The following is a 23,777-nucleotide window of genomic DNA, read 5'->3' as shown; positions in this document are numbered from 1 at the left end:
GGGAGCTGGAAAGTTGTACATTTAAAGCCAAGAACAACTTGTTAATTCTGCAAACAGGGTGATGTGATATTCTTTTTTTATACCACTATTACTAAAAATTTTGTCTCATTGCTGATTCAAAGGCCAAATAGACCAGACATTTCTGGGATGCCACAAACATAAATTCTGCAGTATTACATAAGATTAAAAAAATTAGATAAAGCTTTTTTTTTTTTTTTCCAGATGTTGACAAAATGACCTTTGTTAGGTTCAGAATCGGATAGGTTACTTAAAGGTAAGGAGTTCAGTAATTTTTTTCTGCCTGTAAAACCAAAGAAATAGGGATAGATTTATATTTCATATTTTAAACCGATGGAAAAGTCAGAATTAGGCAATCATCATAAAACCAGTAAAATTGTTTAGGAATGTATGTTAACTTACAACATGTGCTTATGTTTAATTAAGTATCGGCACTGAAAATAGAGTTTTCATAGGTCCCAAGAGGGATGTATATTTCTACTAACTAATCTAATCTAATCCTTAGGTTTGTATATCGCATCATCTCCACGTTCGTAGAGCTCGACGCGGTTTACAGTAGGAGAAATAGGAAGGTTGGTAAACAAGAATATCATGGTGAACAACGTCGAAAGCAGCGGAAAGGTCAAATTGTAGGAGGACGGCGAACTTGTTTCGAGAGTGAAGTTGTTGAACCCTTGAAATCAGGGAAGACAGTAGGGATTCGGTGCTGAAGTTAGGACGAAAGCCATATTGATAGGGTAAAAGAATAGAGAATCTCTCTAAGTATGATGAGAGTTGGGAAGAAATGATGGACTCTAGTATCTTGGTTAGGAGAGGGATATTTGCAATTGGGCGATAGCTGGATGGTATGGAAGTGCAAGGTCAGATTTTTTCAGTAGTGGGATCAAGGCGATATGACCCATTTCTGGGGAGAAATGGCCCGACTGAAGGGTGGAGTTTATGAGAATGGTGATAGAAGAAATAGCCTGAGCGGGAATGTTCTCATATAGGTAGGAGGGGAATGGGTCTAGTTTTTGCCTCCTATGTTTTCCTCCTTTAGTTATATATAAATTCCTCCAAACACAATTTCTCTGTAATCAAGTAGGAATGAATCGTATTCACACATGTTTATTGTCATCTGACAACACTGGGACAGAACTGCTGTCTCTGAGCATGTGCAGAACTTCCTAATTAAAGAAATTTTGTGGCGGTGAGAGAACCACTTATATGACATGTGAAAGAAGTTTTGTAGTTGGTACTTTTATCCTCTATAATAAAACCCTAAGTGCGCATGCGCACTTACGAGGCCGTGATCCCTGCTGCCGTGATGTGTGCCTCCCTAGCCGCATAGGGCAGCTTGCGGCACGTGCGCTGGCTTGGGGCGGTTTGTGGTGCATGCGCCGGCTTGGGACACATGCAGTGGATTGAGCGGCGGTTTGTCTTAGCAACAGCAGGAGGGTGTCGTGTGGGTGCTGCGAAGTGTCCCATGCTGGTAAAAATTCTACTACTGCTGCAGAGGGAAGTGGAGAGTAGAGAGTTGCGTGGGGACAGAAATCTCACCCGTCCCTGCCAAAATCCCACCCGTCACCATCTGTCCCAGTGAGGAGTCTCATCCGTCCCCGTGAGGAATCCCTCCATCCCCACCCATTCCTGTGAAGAATCCCCTCCGTCCCCACTCATTCCCGCGAGGAATCCCCTCCATCCCCGCCCGTTCGTATAAACTTCAGAAATAGTTTTTTCATTTAATTATGCTACTGAATTAAAGGCTCTGGTAGAGACCCATTTACAAATAAGCAAAGAGACTTTATTAATTTGGAAATATTAATTGGGAAGAATACATATTTTGTAAACGGGTTTCTACCAGAGCCTCTAATGTAAATTTCTTTAGCAACAGCAGCAGATGAATCCAGAGACAAATGGAATAGCACACATCTACCAGCAGGCGGAGATAGAGAAACTGATTAACAGGTGGTCCTATTGGCTGGGCACTCCTCCTGTATCTTCAGTATGCTCTATCTCCCAGCAGGTGATGGTCAATATTCAACTAGCTCCTGAATTCTGGCTGTGACTGGATAGTTATTTTCTCCTGTTGAGGTTTCTCTTCAGTGAGATGGCAATTTTATTTCTCCTGTTGAGGTTTCTCTTCAGTGAGACAGGGGTGTCCGGCTGAACGGTGCCAGCTTTAGGGGTTACACCTGGGCCCCCCCAGGTTCCTGCCTCACCTTCCCTCCAATGATAGAGGGTCTGACTGGGTCTCCATTTTTTTCTTCTTTTCCATCTCTGTTTAAAAAAAACCAAAAAACAGGGAAGCCACAGTTGCTATATTTTGCACTGTTAGTGCTGCACAACCAGCACTTAACTGGCTTCAACCAGCCCTAACAACAAGCTTGTGAGTATGTATGTGTTTTTTTTTACTGTTGTTTAAACTTCAGGTTCTGTTAGTACTGTGGGTTCGATCAACGTACATTTAAGGAATGGATATTTTATTGAGGCTAAGTTTAATGACTAGAAATCTGTTGAGGGAGCCGTGACTTTCCCGCCCTTTGCATGCAAGCGCTTGGTTTCCTTGTTGGTTACAGCGTGGCAATAATGATGCGATTTCATGCTCGCACTTGTTCTCCTCGTTGGGTTTTAGTGCAGCAGTAGTAGTCCTGTTTATTCTGAGGCTCTCTTTCGTCGGTGTTTGAAGCGGCCTTGTGCAGCTGATTGTGCAGGTGCCGGTTTATAGCAGCGCGCATGAGATGGGACATGTTTTTTCCGGTGCTGTGGGAAGCATCGCACCGTTCTTCTAGTTATTCCCCAAGTCTGATTTTCTTTCTATGCAGGCCAGGGCAGGGTAAATTTTGCGGGGCTTGAATCCGACTATGTTTCTAGGAGTGTTGATGCAGCGGCCACGTGTTGGCGAGAATCAGGCGTGCGCTTGGGTCTCCGGCGATGGCGGGAGAACTGCAGCATTCCGGTAGTTTATTTCCAGCTGACTTTGGTCAGGGTATGCTGTGGCTTCTCTCCTTTCCAGTTCAGGCAAGTTGTACGTGTTTCACCAGCTATGGGATAAGCTTGGGCAGATTTATATGTCTATGTCTGTGTTCCTGCTGTATTCACTTGAAGGAAGCTGCTAGTTTAATCGGACTCTGGGGTTAGCACTCAAGGGGATTACCAGAGAGACTCTGACCTGTGCTAGGTCACCCAGTCTCAGTTTGTCTCCGGACTGGGTCGACATATGGCAAATCACGGTACAGTGAGATCAGCAGTAAGATAGTGCCCTGTATTTCACACGGGTATCTCATTGTCTCTCTTGGGGTCCCTGCAGATTGAGCCTTTGTCTGTTGGTAACTGTCATTCTTATTTGGGCATCTGTGCTGCGTTGCATGCGTCTAGTAGTGGCATAGGATATATATGCCTAAAGGTAGTACAAACAGTTTGCAAGTTCGGGCTGTCTCTATGGGCATAATGACACTTTGCATCTTCCTGCGCCCAGTATTCTCTTTCTCTATTTCTGAGGGGGCCTGAACTTCAGATTTCCATGCTTATCAGGCTGGTTTCTCCTGTCTCCATTTTCTCATGACACATGCTAGACGGACCCCCCGACCAGACAGGAAGGGCTGTACAGCTTCTTCTAACTGGGAGCCAGTTACCTATTCTATCAAACCCGCAGAGGAGCACGCGCTATGTGGCTATTAGCTTCATCCCTGAAGCTCTCATTAGTGATGTGAGCTTTGTCTGATACTTGATAGGATGCTATTGTGTTCTATGAGGAGGTAGATGCAGCATCTTGATTGCGTCTAGTACGTATTCACTTTAAAGGACATACGTATTTCGCTCATGTTGCATGGAGTTAGTACTGTTTTCATGGTTCCAGTATACTCCTCTTTACATTGTGAACCTTGATTTTTCCTTGGAGTGTTTCTTCTTACAGATCCTACAGTTTTCATCCTGCTGTTCCCTGACTTTCTGCACTTCTTTCTGAGGGGATCTTGACTTCTTCCAATGACTCTTCAGGCTTTCTCATGAGGAAGAAGACGCTATAATGTCAGGTCAGGGGGCTGTGAACATTTTTCAGGATGCTTGCAACTTTGCATCCTCCTCAGGTTTCCGGTTCGTTCTTGGAGTCTCTATGTTTTGTGTTTCCCTTTTAAGTGTTACTGGTCCTCAGGGCAGTTCTTCAGGAACTAAGGGACATTCCACTTAATGCTTGGTGCCCAAGATGGGGGCATTGGGTAGGCTAGATCCCATTCTGCTGAATTAGTTTCTCAGGGTTACACATTTCTGCAGAGAAACTGGGAGAATATTTACATTTTCACTATGGACTCCGAATCGGCACTAGGGTTGCTTGCCTCTCTTGGAGCAGCGCTTTCGGTTTTGGCACATGCCATTTCACCAAGGCTTCACGAACATTTTAGAAAATGTGGGCAGTGGTACCGTTTTGGCACTACCAGGCGATTCACCTACTTTCTTCTGACTGACTGCTTCAAGTTGGGCCATTTGACTGACACGAAAAGAGTTGTTTCTTTTTCTCAGTTCTTTGGATGTGAATCTTCGAATTTGCACAGCGCTCTTTTCTCCTGTACTATTTATAGGTATATCAGAGAGATGTTTTTATTCTTATAGGAGAGAAATGTGTTTCTTCCCAGAGACTAGGGCGATGGGTCACAGTCTCAGGTTTGCATTCTTCTTCGGTCACCATGACCAAGAGTATGGGATTCTGTACAGGTTCTAGGATCCATATTGCGGACTCCACTGGGAACTTCAGCTTGCTTTCCCATTATAACGCTACAGCAGTTGCTTTTGTTCCGGTGGTTCCCGGTATCTCAGGGCTCCAATTATTTGATAGGCTCCTCAAGCAGTGAAACTGGATAACCAAATCTCCAATCTGCTGATAACAACCACGGACTACAGGTTATTCAAGAAAGAAATAAAGACCATACTCTTCAAGAAATCCCTGATTGTCTTAACATCACGATTACCTCATTCCTCCTATCTTCTTCTTAACTCTCTGAAAATACCCGCCCTATTCTCTACCTTCACTAGTCATGACCACTGATCTCTTCTTGTAACAGACCAACCATAAATCTTTTGTAATCTGCCTTGAACCGCAAGGAAATGGAGGAATAGAAAGGAGGAATGAGGTAATCGTGATGTTAAGATAATCAGGGATTTCTTGAAGAGTATGGTCTTTATTTCTTTCCTGAATAACCTGTAGTCCATGGTTGTTATCAGCAGATTGGAGATTTGGCAACCTACACCTATTACATTAGAGATATCTTCATCTTAACTCTCTGAAAATACCCGCCCTATTCTCTACCTTCACTAGTCATGACCACTGATCTCTTCTTGTAACAGACCAACCATAAATCTTTTGTAATCCGCCTTGAACCGCAAAGTAATGGAGGAATAGAAATCTCTAATGTAATGTAATGTAATGTAACAGGTGTAGGTTGCCATGCACATTACATATGTCCATTTAAACACTTGAATTTGGTTTGGATGTGCTTCTCACATAGTAAATTTTTTTGTTGATTTGTATGCATTATGCGTTGCTTTGAATTTTTGGGTCATTAATACAAGACATTAACAGCAGATGAACAGTATAGTATATGTTTCCTTAAAAAGAGAAATGGATTTATTTAGATTTGATTTGGTTTTTATACAGTGGTTTTCTTTTACAAGTGACAGAAATATCTGAAAAGCTTTATTCGTTAGACTCTTCCATGCCTTGTTACGGTGTGGGGAGTGAGGGTTAAAGGATGTCCTGTGTATATTTGGATGACCAGTTATTTTGCAGAGAATTGTCCAGTATGAGCTATCTTCATTAATTACTCTCTACTCCCCAGCAGACACTCGCCACTTATTATTACATTACATTACATTACATTAGTGATTTCTATTCCGCTTGTACCTTGCGGTTCAAAGCGGATTACATAAGAAGAAGCTGGACATTTCCAGGAGGGTACATGACATTTAGGGTAAGACATAGTTACATAATGAGTATAGACTTGGTAACATTGGATGAGAGCAGTTATATTACATTACATATCAAATCTTTTTCCGGTTTTTGGTCGGTTGAGGATTTGGTGTCAGGGAGAGGGTAACCTGGTCGGTGTATGTGGAAGAGGAGATTAGGTGTTATTATGTGATTTCTGTCTCTCCATACCTTCATTTCTGGAGTTTTATGCAAATACAGCCACTATAGTGGAACTCTCTTGCATTATCCTTGGCCGCTGAATCTTCTTTGTCCACGTTTAATAATAATAATTTATTTTTGTATACCGCTATACCAAAAAAGGTTCACAGCGGTTCATAACAAGATAAAATACATACAATCAGTAAAATTGAAATGACATAATAAAAACAATCAATTAAAATTGAAATGCATCAGTTAAGAAACAAAAGTGAGTTAAACAGTTGTAATACTAGGGGCTCCTTTTACTAAGCCGCGTTAGCGACTTTTCATCACACGCTAACCCCCATGCTAGCCGAAAAACTACCGCCTGCTGAAGAGGAGGCGGTAGTGGCTAGCGCGGCGGGCAGTTTAGCGTGCGCTATTACATGTGTTAAACCGCTAACGCGCGTCCGTAAAAAGAGCCCTAGGTTAAAGACATATTGAAAAGAAGAGTCTTTAATGTTTTCCTAAAATCAAAATAGGAAGTGGTCTCTAATATAGGTTTTCCTAGCCATATATTCAGTTTGGTGGCCTAGAAGGAGAAAATTCTGTCAAATTCTGTCAAAAAACTTCTTAAGGTTTGCGTTTGAAAGTGCAAATGCACATTGTATAGCATTGCTAATTAGTACCTACATACATCTAAAGTATGTCCTCTTCATAAGTGTATCCTTACCCTCAAGTTCTTTGCTATTGCATTCTGATGTTCCTTTCTGCTTCTCTGATTTGAAAATGTGTGAACTACTTTGCTTTATTTCTTAAGTGATGTATCAAATGTTAATAAGCAGAACATGGCCATGGTACACTGCTGTAGTAGCACTGGGATTTCTTTTTTTCCTTTTGGTATAGGCAGTCTTTTATAAAATTAATGCTAAAAGGTCATCTTTCAGGTGAAGAAAAATGGTATAAAAAGGTTTAATTAGTCAAAAAACCTTTTTAAATGTAAGAAGGGGTCCCAAAACTAAATACAATCTCTTGATAGACCTACTCCGAAGTTTTTTTTAAATTGGCACACAACACTTGGGGGTAATCTGTTTTAAATCAATAAATAAGGTGATTGATCAGTTTCTGGGGAACCACTTATGAATCAAAGGCTTTCACCTAGGTATATCCCACAGACAATGTTTATCCATAATCACATATAGTACAAAATTAAAGACAGCTTGTGGTGTAAAAAACTATAAAGAGGGTGAGGTTTGTTTTTTTATAACACCTAGATAGGAAAGGCTCACAGGTGCATATATTGTGCCTGTTTTTATAAAACAATACACAGTACATGCGTATTAGGGTGACCCAAAAAATCAAGTTCATTGGATATGACCTCCACAAGTCTATTTGTGTTCTCTGTGTGACCACTGTTAATTGTTCCAAATTATAAACGTTTCACCAAACTTGTGGATTGTTGTCAATAACAGCAGCTTCAAAGAACAGTTATTTGTATCCAGCCAATATTAAATAACTTAACAGTTTCTAACCACGTTGTTAATGAATAGCCAGCTGTATTACGAGGATATTGTCGGACCATGAGCGACCTCTAAATTTGTCCCAAAGTACTTCAAATTTTAACAATATCTTATCTATATGAGGTAGAACAGGGTGTCTCAAACTTTTTTTTAGCTCCGGCATACTAAACGGAGCAAATGTTTTTCATGGCACATTATAATTGAAATTATAAAATTGCAAAACCAACAAAAAATTTATATTTGAGAGTTTTATTTATAGTTCTTTTAAGCCAGGGGTGTCCAACCTTTTGGCTTCCCTGGGCCACATTGCCCAAAAAAAATGTTTCTGGGGCTGCACAAACACGCAAATGCTGCAACAAGACAGAGGAGGGAGCTGGCAAGACGGTAAACACCCGGGGGCAGCAGAGGAAAACATTGCATTGTTCTCGACTGGGGCCGCACAAAATACTTCACGGGGCCCCAGGTTGGACACCCCTGTTTTAAGCTATAAAGTAGCTAGAATACAATTGCTAATCAGTGCGATGGAAGGTATTTGTTTTTCAGTGTAAATTAACTCAAAACATGAATCGATGGTCGGTCGACCAGTTCTCTGTTTTTTCAATTTAGGTCTCCTTTTATAAAGGTGCACTAGCATTTTTAGCGCACATACCAGATTAGTGTGCACTACCTTACAGGACCTACGGCAACAAGAAGGCATCCATTAAAAATCAAGGGTGGGAGATTTCATGGTGTCACTAGGAAGTATTTCTTCACCGAAAGAGTGGTTGATCGTTGGAATAATCTTCCACTTCAGGTAACTGAGGCCAGCAACGTGTTCGATTTTAAGAAAAAATGGGATAAGCATGTGGGTTCACTTCGAGGAAGTGCTTAGGGGGGAGGGTTCTTAGAGTGGGCAGACTTGTTGGGCTGATGGCCCTTTTCCCTAGCAACAGCAGCAGATGAATCCAGAGACCAATGGGATAGCTCACATCTACCAGCAGGCGGAGATAGAGAAACTGATTAACAGGTGGTCCTATTGGCTGGCACTCATCCTGTTGATTTAGTAATCTCTATCTCCCAGCAGGAAAAGGTCGCTATTCAACTAGCTCCTGAATTCTGGCTGTGGCTGGAACTTTATTTTCTCCTGTTGAGTTTTCTCTTCAGTGAGACTGCCATTCTGTTTCTCCTGTTGAGATTTTCTCTTCAGTGAGCTGGCAGTGCTATTTCTCCTGTTGAGATTTTCTCTTCAGTGAGACAGGGGTGTCTGGCTGCACGGTGCCGGCTTTAGAGGTTACACTTAGGCCCCCCCCTTGTCCCTGCCTCACCCTCCCTCCATTGATAGAGGGTCTGCCTGGATCTCCATTTTTTTCTTCTTTCCCTTTATTAAAAAAAAAAAAAAAAGAGACCCGGATACTGCATTCTGCCAGGTTTGTCTTGGACAACCGACGTTTACTGGCTTCACTCAGCACTATCCCACTGCTTGTGCTTGTCTTGTGGGTTCCGGCATATAAGGCGGGTTCTGAGTCGCGTGAGTACCACGGCTGTAGTTTGTGTTATCCCCGCTACGGTTTTGTTTGGGCAGCACTGACATGTGGAATTTCAGTTGTGCTAAGTGTGCGCAGTTTGGTGTTATGTACATTGAGTATTTCAAGTTTGCAAGTATGTTTTTTGAAGGCCTCCGGTTTTGTATCTTGCAAGCCGTGGCATGGCTGACATTTTCCCGCGCGCGGGCGGGGTACACTTCAGCTCTTCTGCTTAAGCAGAATCAGGTTTCTGGGGATGTACTTTAAGCGGAACTGAGCTCTTTGTGCTGTCGGCAGTGCCGCAGCGTGGTCTCTGGCTGTGCATTTCATCAGGACCGAGCTCCTACGCTGTCGGCAAAGCCGCAGCGTTGTGCATTTCCTGGGGACCTAGCTCCTACGCTGTCGGCAAGCCGCAGCGTTGTCCATTTCCTTAGGACTGAGCTGTTTCACTGTTGGCTGAGCCGCAGCGCTTCATAAGGCTGTTTCCTTTCGGTGGGCCGTTCTCCTTAGCTGTCGGCGGTGCCACAGCGCTGCACGTGGCAGTTATTTTTGGCGGACCGGGATCGTTCACGGTCGCCTGAGCCGCAGTGTTTGCCAAGGTGTTCATTTTCGGTGGGACCGAAGTGCCTGGGTTGTCGGACATGGATGAGCTCGATGTTCTTTTTTGGTCTGTATACCAAAATAAAAATAACACCAGGGAACCAATAACGCATCATGGATGCGGCCTTTGGTCTTGAGAGTGTTTAGGTACATTTTGCCTGGGGTTTCTGGTGCGTGCTTGTGTTCGGCACCCGGCTTGTTAGATACGGCAGAGTGTGGTGTGGCCACTTTCTCTTAGTGTTTGCCTGCCTTGTTTATATGCCCTTTACTCTGGTTCGGCCCACAGCGCATCGCGGCTGAGTACCATTAGGTTTGGAGTTTGCCCGTGCTTTGTGTGGGATTCTCCTTGTTTCTCTCGGGGCTTTGCCTTCTGGGAGGTTTTTTGTTCTCTGGATCTCTGCTTGTCATTGCAGGTGGTTGGTGACACTTTTGCTAAATCTTTCATGGTTGTTTCCTTCGCATGTTCTGCGTTGCAGCCGGATGGCGCTTCTCCTATTCCTGTGAAAGGGCTGTCTACCTTTCTTTTTGGGTGGCGGATCCTCCAGGTTTCGGACTCTGTTCAGATATGGTCTGGGACTGCCATCTGCTACTTCATCATATTGGATGGCCCACCTTGCAGCCAGCAAATGCTGTGCAGCTACTTGTGGCCCGGGGCCGTCATTTGGTGGACAAGGGGGTGTCGATTCTTTCACTGAGACTATTCCTTAGTGGCTCGGTTCGAATAGGGTCCCCTTTCGCCGTTTTGCTCCCGGGCCAGGTCTCTATGCTGTCTCTCTCTTTTTGCCGCAGGTTGGTTTTTGAGAGGGGCGTAAGATATCTGGAGGTTGGTTTCTTACCTGCCTGGAGCGGTAACTGCAGTATTTTGATCACATCTCGTGTATCTTCATTTACTTGGCTGTATGTTTTTTTTCCGCTATTATTGCATGGATATGGTACTCTTTTCAGAGTGCCGATCTACTCCTTCGGGGATCGCGCACCTGGAATTTTCATAGAAGGGTCCCTTTCTTCTTCCAGATCTTATGGTTCTAGTCCAGCCATTCCCCGACCTTCTGCTCTTCATTCTGAGAGGGGTCTTGGTTTCCTCTCCCTGCTCTGGAGGATTTCTCATGAGAGGGGGTATTCTATGATTTCAGGTCGGGGGCCTTGACGATTTTTTCAGGCTGCTGACGGCTTTTACGGATGCTTTGCATTTTCCTCCGGTTTCCCTTTCCTTCTTGGAGTCCCTTGTCTTGAGCTTCCTTATGTATTTTTTGGTTCTTCCAGAACTAAAGGAAGTTATTCCATTTACATCATGGGGCCTGGGACAGGAGATTTAATCTGTCTGGGGCTGGATCTCATTCTGTTGCAGTAGTTTCTCTGCATTGTCTTTTCCGAGGACACACTGTGAGCAGGTTTTCCTTTTCACTAGGGTCGCGGACTCCGCTCTTGCTTCGCTTGCATCTTTTTGAGCAGCGCTATCGGTTTTGATGGATGCTCTTCGCCTATCCATGGCTTTCCAGGAGGTTATCGATTAGGAGGGTTTCCTTTATTAGATACCTGCTTGCGTTGGACTTCTTCCAGCCAGGTCCGTTTGACGGACTCCCAAGGATGATTTCCTTTCTCATTCCCTACTTATTGATATTTCAGGGAGATTTGGTGGTTCAGTGGGAGAGCGTAGTGTTTCTTGCCGGAGCCTGGGGCGATGGGTTGCTGTCTCAGGTTTGCCACCTTCTTAGGGCCCCACGACCATGCACTTAAGTTCGGTGCAGGTTCTGGGTTCCTGGGTGCTGGCTCCACTGGTAACTTGGGCTCGCTTTCGTGTGAGCACACTGCGGTAGTGCTTTGGTTCTGGGATTTCCCGGTATCTCAGGACTCCAATTATTTGGTATGCTCCTCCTGCTTCGCTCTGTATGATTTGGTGGCTCAGCGCGTTTTCTCTTTTCAAGGCCTGCCTCAGTCTTTGCTGGACTTGCTCATGACCACCGACCATCCCGGGCTGGGTTGGGGGGCTCGGTGGCTTCCATCCTCAGCTCCAGGAATCTGGGTTTCAGAGGCGACTCAGTGGTTGTTCATTCTTCTACTCTTGAGCAGGGTCAGGCTACCTTTCTGAAGCTCCAGATCATTCTTCCTGAATACCGCTAACGGTCCCTTTGGTCGGTATTAGGATGGGGTTTTTTTATCTACAGCTTGGGCCATAGGGTTATACTCAGTTGGCAGGTGAAGTTGTTCTGCTTCAATGGATGGACTCTCATCTTCATCTTCTGTGGCAGATCCTTTTATGGCTCAGGATAAGAGTTTGGGAAGACTTTCGCTCTGCGGAATCTGAGCATGGCCCATTTCTTGTATATTACAGTGTACAGCACTGGGTATGCGCTGGAAAGTGTGCATGTTGGTAATAGTGGAATCTTCTGCATCCTGGATATTGAGATTTGTGGCTCGGGTGTTCTAGCTCTTTTTATGGACGTGAGATCTCCTTGACCTAGACCTCATGGCCTCGTCTCTCAATTCTAAGCTTCCTGGCTTCTTCGGCGGGTCCAGGAAGGGGGAATTAGAGGGGGTAGCTGCATGGCTCCTTTCTTGCTTCTGCCTTCTCTTTTTCGGTGTTTCCACGGGCTGATGATGGCTTGGATTTGCCATCTCGAGCTCGCTTTCCAGGCACAGTATTTGTAGAATCTCTGGATTGGCGGCGCCATCTATCCTTGCTGTGCGGATTTGATGAGTCTTTCGATAGCCGGACTAAGAAGTTTCCTGGTATCTCCGGCTTTGCTCGCCTAGGGTCCGATCAACATGGATGTTTGTACTACTGTAGTATTACGACCTGGTTTTTTGAATAACCTTGGCTGACGTGTAAGGGTTAGGCAGAACAGGTTGTTTCTTCTCTTATCCAGGTGCTACGGATGTCTTTTCCTGTGGCTTCTGCTTCCTTTTGGAGGTTTTTCCTATCTTGGGTACTTCTTCACGTTTGAACCACTCCAGAGTTCCTTTTTGACACAAGTGTATTGCCGAGGGTTTAGCGTTCAATTCCCTTCAGCTTCTAGTGCCATTCTTGGCTTGTTACAAGGGCTAGGTATATTGCTCTTCGTTACTTCTCAGCTTCATGTAGTCCAGTTCCTAAACAGAGTGCGGTATATTCATGCGCCTCTTGGAAAGCCCGGTTTGGAGTACGATCTTCATGTACTTCTTCTCAATTTACCGAAGGCTTCATTTCATCCTTGTCTTTTGGGACTCTAAAGGGCTGTGCCGTTGAACATGGGGTTTCTTGTGGCCTTGGCTTCAGCTCTGCAGTTTTCTATGTTGCAGGCCTTGTTCAACGGGAATTCCTATTTCTGATTTCCAATATATGGGGTATCAGTTCGGCTGGTACCACTCTTTCTTTCTAGGGGGGTGTCTCCTTTCTTTTATGTCATGCTCGCTTTTCCTTCCTTCTTCCTGGGAGGAGAAATTGGGAGCAGTGCTTTTATTCACTGCATTTTTTGATACGTACGTAGCGTTCTCCGTGAGCTCGGTTTCTAACGACTTTTAGTTGTTTATATCTCCTTTTTGTATTCTTCAAGGGAAGCCTCAAACGTATGGTGGCGTCCGAAGCCTCCATCGCTTGATGGGTCCAGGAGGACATTCTTTATGCTTGCTTGCTGGCAGGGAAGCGGTTGGCGAAGGAACTTCGTGACCATTCTGCCGGAGTGATGGCTACTTCTTGGGCTCGGCCCAGAGGTTTTTCCTTGGAGGAGATTTGTTTTGCATTTTGTGCTTCGGTTGTTGCGGAGGCGGCGTTTGCTTCCCACCCAGATTGAGGATTGCTTTGCTACATCCCATTGGTCTCTGGATTCATCTGCTGCTGTTGCTAGGGAAGGAAAAATTATGTTCTTACCTGTTAATTTTCTTTCCCTTAGACGCAGCAGATGAATCCAGAGCCCCACCCTTTCTGGATATTGTCTCTCTGTTTTTTCTTTTGCAACTTGCGCGGTTTGTTATTATGACCGGTTGTTTTCTGTATTATTCCATTTTGAGATTTGTTATGGGAAAGAAGTTTTTTACATGCTATGCCTATTGATGGTTACGGATGCTTGGGCAAGGAGCTATACTGGAGATACAGGAGGAGTGCCAGCCAATAGGACCACCTGTTAATCAGTTTCTCTATCTCCGCCTGCTGGTAGATGTGAGCTATCCCATTGGTCTCTGGATTCATCTGCTGCGTCTAAGGGAAAGAAAATTAACAGGTAATCTAATCTAATCTAAACCTTAAGTTTATATACCGCATCATCACATAATTTTTCCTTCTGCCGTCATATTCTATGTTACCTGAAAAACTACCGCCTGCTCAAGAGGAGGCAGTAGCAGCTAGTGCCTGCGGCATTTTAGCGCGCGCTAAAACCGCTAGCGTGCCTTTGTAAAAGGAGCCCTTAATTTCTGTTGTGGCTGAAAATCCAAAGATAAGAAGATCCAAACAGTATCAAAGCCTTGATTGCTTTGTTGCTCACATTAGGATAACTATTGCATAAAATATAAAACTAAAATTACTTGCCGTTAGTTTTCAAGGACCAAACGCATCAAAGAATGATGCTTGTCTGGGCAGTTGTATTATTACGCACACAGACGCTTATAACATTGACAGACTCTTGCGTACATGTAGGGAATTTTTAAAAATAAAGTAAAATTCTGGAATCTCTTATGGCACACAGTTTGAGAGACACCGAGGTAGAACATATCAAGACTTGTGGGGACGTGTTCTGATGAGGCTGAATTTTTACCAGTCTTATGGTCCACCCCACTACTTAATTTTCTTTTTTATAACATTTATTACAGATAGTTTGTTTGTTTACATTTTCCTTTGACGCAGGTCTGACTGACTAAACCCAGTTGAGTCAGAGCAGTGTTTGATGGTGGCGCTTTTTCTAATTTGCCTCAGATCAAGTTCAAATGTTTGTTTAGCAAATTTTTAACTTGAATGCCACCATCCTCTGCTGAATGTTGAGTCTCTGCATTTGCTTATAAAATGTCTTGTCTCTCTCTCTCTGCACAGCGATATGAAGAAAGGGAACCCCAAGACCCAAGATATCCAAGTTCCTCTTCATATACTAGTTTTCCACTATAATTTTCACAGGTAATAACTGTAGAAAACATACTAATTTTGACTGCTGCCTGGGAGTCTCCTTAAATTCCACATAGCTTTTGTGGTACACTGACTGAACTCATATCCTGATTATTTGTCCACAAATAGTTTGACATCAAGTTCTTTCCTTTTTTTATCTTATTTAACACTCCTGGCAATGCACTGTGGATCCTGCCTTTTTGCAGATAGTTTAACAGTCCAAAAATTACCCTTTTGAATATCGTGGAGACTGCCCCATAGATCAAGCTAAGATGTTGTCCCTGCTGTTGTTGTTGAAATGTCTAGATTTTATTAATTTGGTTCAAGGTTAACTGCATTCAGGTACGGTAGATGGGTATTCATGTTTAAAGCTGCTAGTCTGCTAAAAGTCATCAGATGAATTCCTAAGTAGAGAGTTGCACAGGGACAGAAATTTCACCCATCCCTGCCATTCCTCAATGGAATTGAACCCCATACCTACCCATCCTCACTTATCCCCACCTGTACCCACAGGAGTCAACACTGTTATTTACTTACTTGCAACCCTCTGTTGCCTCCCATGGTTTTTTGGATGGTATTCACTATTCAACCAATGAGTGTTCCCAGCTGCTTTTCTGGATATTCTAAGCTTCTGTCTGGTACTTCAACTAACTGTATGTTCCAAGCCATATTTTGAAGTCGCCAGAGATTTTGATAATGTCTTCCATCCCTGCAGGAATCTTGTGGGTTCCACAGGATGATATCTGCAATCCCTATTCCCATGACCCTACCTGGTGCATCCTGGGATGCAGGGTCAATCTGCTATATAAAGGAGTTTTCCCCTTATTTGATAGTTTCTGCCTAAACTACCAAATAAGAGGTAAGTTCCCTTATATGGCAGACCAACCCCACTCTGTGCATTCCATTGATATATCAAGTGAGGTCAAGCACCACCGTTTTCAAGGTTGGCAGTGCTGATATAAGAGAGTGGCATTGCTCCTACCTCATGAAGGTACAAGGGTCTGGGGGGGCGTAAGAGAAAGGTAAGGAGGATGGTGGGAAATCACTAAACACTAGGGAAAAGTTACTTTTACAGTCGGGGTTTGATAGGGGGGTACATTAGACCCCAGGGAAAAGTGTCTTGTTGTTTGTTTGGGTTGTTTGTTGTTGTTTTTTTTGGGGGGGTGATTCTTAATTGTTCAGGCAGACCACAAGGACTCTCGATGTTATCTCAGACCTTGCATTACAATGTAGGTTTCTAGCATTGTGCCCCGTGATAGATATCGGTGCACAGCTGTAAATTCTGTGAGTAATTAATGGGCTGTTTATCATGCGTTTTAATATGCTATGCGCTGATGTTTATTGCAAGGGTTAACTTCAGTTCAAAAACACTTTTTACATATAGTGGTTTCTATTGTTGTAGGCACATCATTTTGGAACACTTAGGTTGTGTATCTCTGCTCGCGAGATCTATATAGAGAGCCTTATTTATATTTTTCTGCTCCGTCTCCCATCCCTCTGGGTTGTATTATAACACCTCAGTAGGAACCTGTCTGTTCTGTTTGTGTTTTGTTTTTTTAACTGGTCAGGAGGCTTGTTGCTACAGAGGCTCCCAATTTAGGGATATCTCTGGCTGCAGAGAACACAGATTCTGAGGACAATAGTCTGTAGCCAAGGGGCAGCCTGCATTAACAGTCTGGGAATTCAGGGACTGTTCTCTTCAGAGCATGGTTCACCCATTTTGTCCACAGAGAACTTGAGCGCAGGCTGAATTACCCTGTGGCAGTTTTTCACCAGGTTTGGTGTTGACTGCGTTTCTTCCCCATGACTTCATATGCAAGTTCCTGTAGGGGTTTGAGGTCTCAGTCTGGCTGGTTGGGCTGAGGGCAGTCTGAAGAAGCAAGCTATGCAGATGTTCTGGCTTGTCTAAGACAGATGTTCTCTGGCTGCAGTTTCAATTCTTTTGTAGCTCCCTGCACCAACATAGCACAGTGAGTAAGGCTGTGACAGCCTATGAGAGAAATTGTCCGTGTGTGTTTTTAAAAGTCATTTTCAAAGGTTTCTGGGGCTAGGGACAGGGTCCCCTACCTCTAAAATCCTGTTCTCTAATTTTTTGATCCCTTATTAGCTCCCATGAGCCGTTTTTAGCGCTAAAATCGCTGCTGCAGTGGCCATCTTAGATTTTCTAGTTTTAAAATAAAAGCTTCTATCTGCCTCAAAACACCTTGAATTGGACTAAAATTTTGACTAGCATACTAAGGATTTGTGCCAGATTTGCGATGGATGGTCGGCCGAGGATCATCCGAGTTCCATGTGCTCTGCGACACCGGGAGGTGGGGGAGGAGACAAAGCCACTGGCTTAGCCGCCTCTAGTTTCCAAGTTTATTAAAAATTTGATATACCACTCATCAAAATGTCCAAGTGATGTACAATTAAATCTTTAAAATATAGCAAATAAAACCACTGGTGGTATGGAGTTCCTCTTGGATCAAGTTTCAGGTCAGAAATCCTAATTGGATCTTCAGCGAAGCAGTGCATCTTCCATGAAATCCCAGAATAGACTGCAGGAGCACCTGCCAGAGCCTTTTGGCCATCCCGGTCCAACGTTTGCTCCAGAATTTATAAGCACGATGTATGAAACATCCTTAAATTACAGGGGTTGCAACGGTGGTAGCGCCAGGGGTTATTCCTTCTAAGGATTCATTTTCCCCAAGCCAGAGCTATGCACAAGATGCAAGGGTACAGTCAGAAGAGGATTGGGATGAAGTGAATTTGGTATCCATGCTGTTACTGTTCCAGTCGGGTTCCTCAGTATTATTAGGAGACTCAGCATCGTGCCTAGGAGAGTCAGGTTCCGACCAGGTGGCAGCCCTGGATCTCAGAGAGGACCCAACTGTTCGCAGACTGTTCAAGCCATTGGTACTTTTGGAGATTATTACCGAGTTTCTCAAAGAATTAAAGATAGTCTTCACAGTCCTCTACTACACTCCCCAGTGCTCGCTCATGAGCAGCAACAAGGCTCAGACAACATGCTTTCCCTCCCATCCAGACATTACTAAGATGTTCACAGATCATTGGGAGGTCCCGGAAGGCCCCTTTGGGTGGCTAAGACCATGACAAAAACTTTACCCAGTATACATTGAATTTCATCAGCTGTTCAGTCCACCAAAGTTGGATTCCGTGGAGGCATAGGTTACAAAACGTACCTCACTCCCCAGTGAAGGGGGAGCAGTGTTGAAGGATACACAGGACCGCAGGCCCCAGTTTCTTATGTTAGAGGGTGAATTATATGACAGATCTTTGGTACCTCCAAGGATAGGATGGAGATTGTTGGCATACTGGGAGGCATGGGCAAAGATCATATCAGACCGCTGGGTGTTGGAAATTATTCAGGAGGGGGTACAAGTAGTTCTTTTGTCCCCTTCCACACCTCCTTCTGGATTCTCTAGTGGAGAAGCGACAGTAAAGAGGTTACTAGATCTAGCAGCCATAAAAGCCTTCCCAAGTGAAGAATCGGACCCAGGCAGATACTCCATATATTTTTTCATACCCAAATGAGACTCGGAAGACTGGAGGCTGATCCTGGATCTGAAACTGGTCAATGTGTCTCTCAATACTACGTTTCTGTATGGAGACTGTAAGGTCAGTCATTGCTTCCATGGCGTCAGGGGAATTTCTTGCCTCTCTGGACTTGTAGAGGCTCATTTGAATATCCTAATTTTCCTGGATCACAGGAAGTTATAAGAACATAAGAATAGCCTTACTGGATCAGACCAATGGTCCATCAAGCCTAGTAGTCTGTTCTCACGGTGGGCAATCCATTTTACTAGTATCTGGCCAAAACCCAAGGTGTAGCATTATTCCATGCTACCAATACAGGGCAAGTAGTGGCTTCCCCCATGTCTGTCTCAATAACAAACTATGGACTTTTCCTTCAGGAACTTGTTCAAACCTTTCTTAAAACCAGCTATGCTATCCGCTCTAACCACATTCTCTGGCAACGCATTCCAGAGATTAACTATTTTCTGAGTGAAAAAATTTTCCTCCTATTGGTTTTAAGAGTATTTTCCTGTAACTTCACCGAGTGTCCCCTAGTCTTTGTAAATTTTGTAGACTTCAATCATATCTCCCCCTCATCCGTCTCTTTTCCTAGCTGAAGAGCCCTAACTGTTTTACTCTTTCTTCATATGAGAGGAATTCCATCCCCTTTACCATCTTAGTCAGTCTTCTTTGAACGTTTTCTAGCACCACTATATCTTTCTTGCGATAAGGAGACCAGAATTAAACGCAATACTCTAAATGAGGTGGCACCATGGAGCGATACAGGGGCATTATGACATTTTTAGTCTTGTTAAACATCCCTTTTTTAAATAATTCCCAGCATCCTGTTTGCTTTTTTTGGCCGCCGCCACACATTGGATGGAAGGTTTCATCATATTGTCTACAATGATATCCAGATCCTTTTCTTGGGCGCTAACCCCCAAGGTGATCCCTAACTGTGATTCAGGTTATTCTTCCCAATGTGCATCACCTTGCATTTGTCCACATTAAATTTCATCTGAGGTTCCACTTTCTGGAGTGTCACTTCTAGTTCTCAGCTCTTCCGTTGTACTGGTGATGGCACCATGCACCTTTACCAAGGTGATGGTTGTTGTAGCAGTGCACCTCCTTAAGGAGGGGATTCAAGATAGGGGCAGAGCTGGCCCGCGAATAGGGAAAATTCACGAATAACTTTTGGGCCGGTTCTGACTCATCCCCGGACCTTACCTGGTGGTCTAGCAGTGATGCGGGGCAGGAGTGATCTTCCTAAACTCCTGCCACATGCAGAACCCTGCTGTGAGTTCACGTAGTCTCATGAGACTACAACAGGAACTCCCATTGTAGTCTCGTGAGACCACAGGAACTCCCATTATAGTTTCGTGAGACCACAGGAACTCGCAGAATGGCTTTGCACGGGGCAGGAGTGTAGGAATATCGCTCCTGCTCCATGCTAGGTCCATGCTCCTGGGGCGGCTGCTCGCCTCCTCCGCCTCCGATCGCCTCCCTCCTCGCCCCGATCCAAGTCCTGGGGCCGTTTTTTTTTTTCCCCGATGCGGGCTGCCAATGAGCGATTCTCGGGGAGGGGGGGGGCCTGGGGAAAAAAATCCCGAATAATCAAAACTGCGAACGTCAAAACCACGAATAGGGAGGGGGAAGTGTAATTTATATTTATTGTGTGCAGGTACTGTCTCTGTTCCTAGTGACTCACACTCTTTTTACGTTTTTTGCCCAGAGTTAAGATATTGAATTGGGAATTGAAACTCAGGTTCTCAGCCCCACTACACTACGCATGTGGATTGTGAAAAATTGCAGGCAGACCTTAGGAAATTGGAAGACTAGGAGTCCAAGTGGCAGATGAAATTTAATGTAGACAAATGCAAAGTGATAACACATTGGGAAGAATAACCCAAATCACAGTTACCAGATGCTAGGGTCCACCTTGGGATTTAGTGCCCAAGAAAAGGATCTTGGGTCTCGTCATAGACAATACGAAGAAACCTGCCCAATGTGTGGCAGCAGCCAAAAAAACAAACAGGATGCTGGGAATTATTAAAAAAGGGATGGTTAACAAAACCAAGAATGGCATTGCTCCATGGTGTAACCTCATCTGGAGTATTGCTTTCAATTCTGGTTTCATTATCTCAAGAAAGATATAGTGGCTCTAGAAAAGGGTCAAAGAAGAGTGACCAAGATTATAAAGGGGATGGAACTCCTCTTGCCAATTTTAAGACATTTCTCTTTCTTGATGCTTTTGTCCTTTTAAGGATGACTTGGATTCAAGAAAGGTCTTACCTTCAGTTCCCCCTTCCTTTGTTAATCTTTCCCTTGTGTGTTCTCTTTCTCTCTATAATTGTAGTTATAACCCTTCCTTCCTTTTGTTCCTGTTCGTCAATGTCTTTAAAAACTGTCATTTCCCCTGGTCTTTTATTTGGGCATTGTTTTGGTATTTTTGTATACCGCCTAGAAGGCTTGATTGGGCGGTATAAAAATTTTTAAATAAACTTGAAAGACTAAAGAGGTTAGTTCTCTTCAGCTTGGAAAAGAGACGGCTGAGGGAGATATGATGAACATTGTCTTCATCTCAGAAAACCCACTGTATAAATACTTACAGTGCAGATCAAATCATATATTTTTAGCTTTTTAAAATTATTTTCTTTTAAATTTACTAACAGCTGACAGCTTAAAGGCAGGAATAGAAAGGAGGAAAAGCCTCAGAAATTATTGGGAATAACTGCTTATTTGGAATATCCCTTCTTTAAATCACAGACACAAAAACCTCCCTCCTCCCTGTATCAGTTCTTAAGCTTATTCACAGACTGCGTCGATGTCATGGAAGTGGAACTGCTCCTGAGAGACTTAGCGATGTGACCAGGTTTTGTTATTCTCCTCAGCCGGAATAACAGAGATGTTTGAATGGCGTCCGTTTCAGGAGAAAGAACAGAGAAACAAGTGTGTGTGAATATGAATGCAATTAATGGAAATGTTATGACATGCGCTAATCAAGCTATTATGGAGCTGTAATTCCTTTAAAAATATCTCTTAAAAAAGAAGATAATTGAAAACAAATTTTGAAGCAGATATTTGGATAGAGAGATTGGATGGAAGAAATGTTTTTAGAAAGATCAACAATGAATGAATGAATAAATAAATAAATAGTGAATAAACTTAAGAACTGATAAAAGGAGGAAGGAGGTTTTTGTGCCTGTTGAAAGAAGGCATCTACCAAACTTTTATGACTCACTTCAAAATATGAAACAATAGTAGCCTCAATAATAATTATTATTGAGGCTACTATTGTTGAAAGAAGGGGGCATTACAAATAAGCAGTCAACCCAGATGATTTTTGAGGCTTTATCTCCTTTCCATTTGTGCCTTTTAGCTGTCTGCTGTTTGTAAATGTTTATACATTTAAAATAAAATAATAAAAAGTGTTAAAAATATATGATTAGATCTGTACTATAAGTGTGCTTTCTGAGATGAAGATGGCATTTTTAGCAGGAACAGAAAATCTAGGTCAGTTTTTCTTTCTTGTTTCTAGAGCATTTTGTTTCAGTGGGTCACTAGACTTTAATGCAATGCATAACTGGATGAATGTACTGCTTGTTACCTGAGCCAGCAGACTATCAAGTAACCTGGGGATACATTATTGTGAAGATTCTTTACCTTCTTGTTCAAATATGAACTTGCAAACTTTAATATATTTCTTGCCTGTTTTATAAACAATATCTTTTTCACCTCAGGTACATCTAGCGGAGGATGGAAGAACATTTAACAGACATGCCAAATGTGCAGGCACCTGAGAGCTTGTTGCAGACGGACAGCACAACTTCAAACTTATCAGACAGTGATAACATTAGTACAGATGCAGACACATTAAATAGAAGATGTTGCAGTGAGGAAGGTAAACCAGGAAAGAAATCATTGGAATCGAGTGGTGAATTGCAATCTAATGTGCTTCATGAAAGCAACAGCATGACTGAAGGAGAGCAGCATGGATTATTGGATATAGTTGTCAGTGGGGTTTCCTGTGCTAAAATCCATGTGGAGGGATCACAGAGTACAGACTGTCTGCTCAGTGAAGAGTTTGCACAGCCGTTAACAAAAACCAGTGGGCACGAGCAATCTCTAACGGAACTAATGCAAGAATTGAGGGATTCTGACTCAATGGCCAAATCCATTAAACACCTTGATTCAAACAGTCCTTTTGACACAGACTGCAGTAAGAAACTTCTGTCCAAAATACAATTTGGATTGTCACAGGAGACTCTGTTAGAAGAAATAGATTCTGAACTCCAGTCAAAAGATCTTATGAAGGATTACCCAAATGGAATAAGAGAGCGGGAACATACACTAGCTATGTTGGAAAAATGTGTACATGAGAAATACCTGCAGCAAGGGAATGATATTAAGAGGTGAGAATCTCAAGAGCATTTCTTCTTAACATAATTTTGATTAAGAATTGCACAGAGTTCTGGATTTGGTCAGGTCTTAGGTGATTATCCTGTTGAAAATTCTAGTTTTATGGTATATTATCAGAGTCTTCCGTATTTCAGGATCTTACAGGAGGCACACGATTGTGGGCAGAATTAGAGCTTAAACAGTCTTCCTCTTTAATTTACCCCCCTCATTTACAAAGCCACATTGATGATTTTAGCGGTGATAAGAACTCCGACGCTCATAGAATTCCTATGAGCGTCGGAGGTCTTATCACCGCTAAAAACACTAGTGTGGCTTTATAAAGGAGAGGGTTAATTTATGTTTAAATATGTTTATTAAAGAATGATAAACATACAAAAAGAAAAAAACAATAGCTTCACCAAAATATCATTTTGAGTACAAGCTGTCCATTATAGTCTTTGATTATATCTAAAAAAGGTATCCTGTCATTCTTGATCACTTTTGTTTATCATGTATCCAACAAGTGAAATAAAAGTATAACAGTAATGCAGTATTTGTAATTCTATAATCTAACCTCTTTAATTAACAAATTTAATTCAAGCATGTTTATTCTGCTTGGCCAAAATTATATCAAAGTGAACTATAAAATATGTGCATACATCAGAGGCAATGACCTGCCCTAAGCAGACACAAAGCAGATCAACAATAAGGTGAAGAGAAGTGTAGTTTATTAAACCAAACACCGGACGTGGCCACATTTTGCCTGCAGGCTACGACAGGGTAAGAACTACCGGTACATCATAAAAAATTACAAAAAATTGAAATAAATAAAATGGATAACCATATTAAATGATAAGCATACATAATACCTATAAATACAATTATGCAATATAGAAAACATCAAAACTGATAAATCATACAATTAAAAGTACTACTACATGTGTGTCTTGGTTTCTGCTTATGAAAAATACAAGTACCGTATTTTTTGGTCCATAAGATGTACTTTTTCCACCCCCAAAAAGGGGGTGGAAAAGGGGGTGCGTCTTATGGAGGGCAAATGACAACACCCCCCT

At 42.9% G+C, this 23,777-nt stretch overlaps 1 protein-coding gene across 5 annotated transcripts in view; it reads left to right on the top strand.

Moving 5' to 3' along the window:
- CCDC186 (coiled-coil domain containing 186) overlaps positions 1-23,777 on the top strand; it is a 224,493-nt gene that overhangs the window by 17,811 nt on the left and 182,905 nt on the right. For 3 of the 5 annotated variants that reach the window (XM_033943150.1, XM_033943154.1, XM_033943149.1), the window contains exons 2-3: positions 14,719-14,799; positions 22,047-22,718. In XM_033943150.1, the coding sequence (XP_033799041.1) occupies positions 22,063-22,718 (656 nt within the window). In that variant the 5' untranslated portion in view covers positions 14,719-14,799; positions 22,047-22,062. Of the gene's footprint in view, positions 1-255; positions 275-14,718; positions 14,800-22,046; positions 22,719-23,777 lie in introns of those variants that run through there. The other 2 variants (XM_033943152.1, XM_033943153.1) reach the window with 2 other exon arrangements.

The sequence above is a fragment of the Geotrypetes seraphini genome, chromosome 4 (genome assembly GCF_902459505.1).
Source record: "Geotrypetes seraphini chromosome 4, aGeoSer1.1, whole genome shotgun sequence".
Classification (NCBI taxonomy): Eukaryota; Metazoa; Chordata; class Amphibia; order Gymnophiona; family Dermophiidae; genus Geotrypetes; species Geotrypetes seraphini.
The sequence above is the reverse complement of the archived record's forward strand: the minus strand, read 5'-3'. Positions and strand labels throughout refer to the sequence as shown.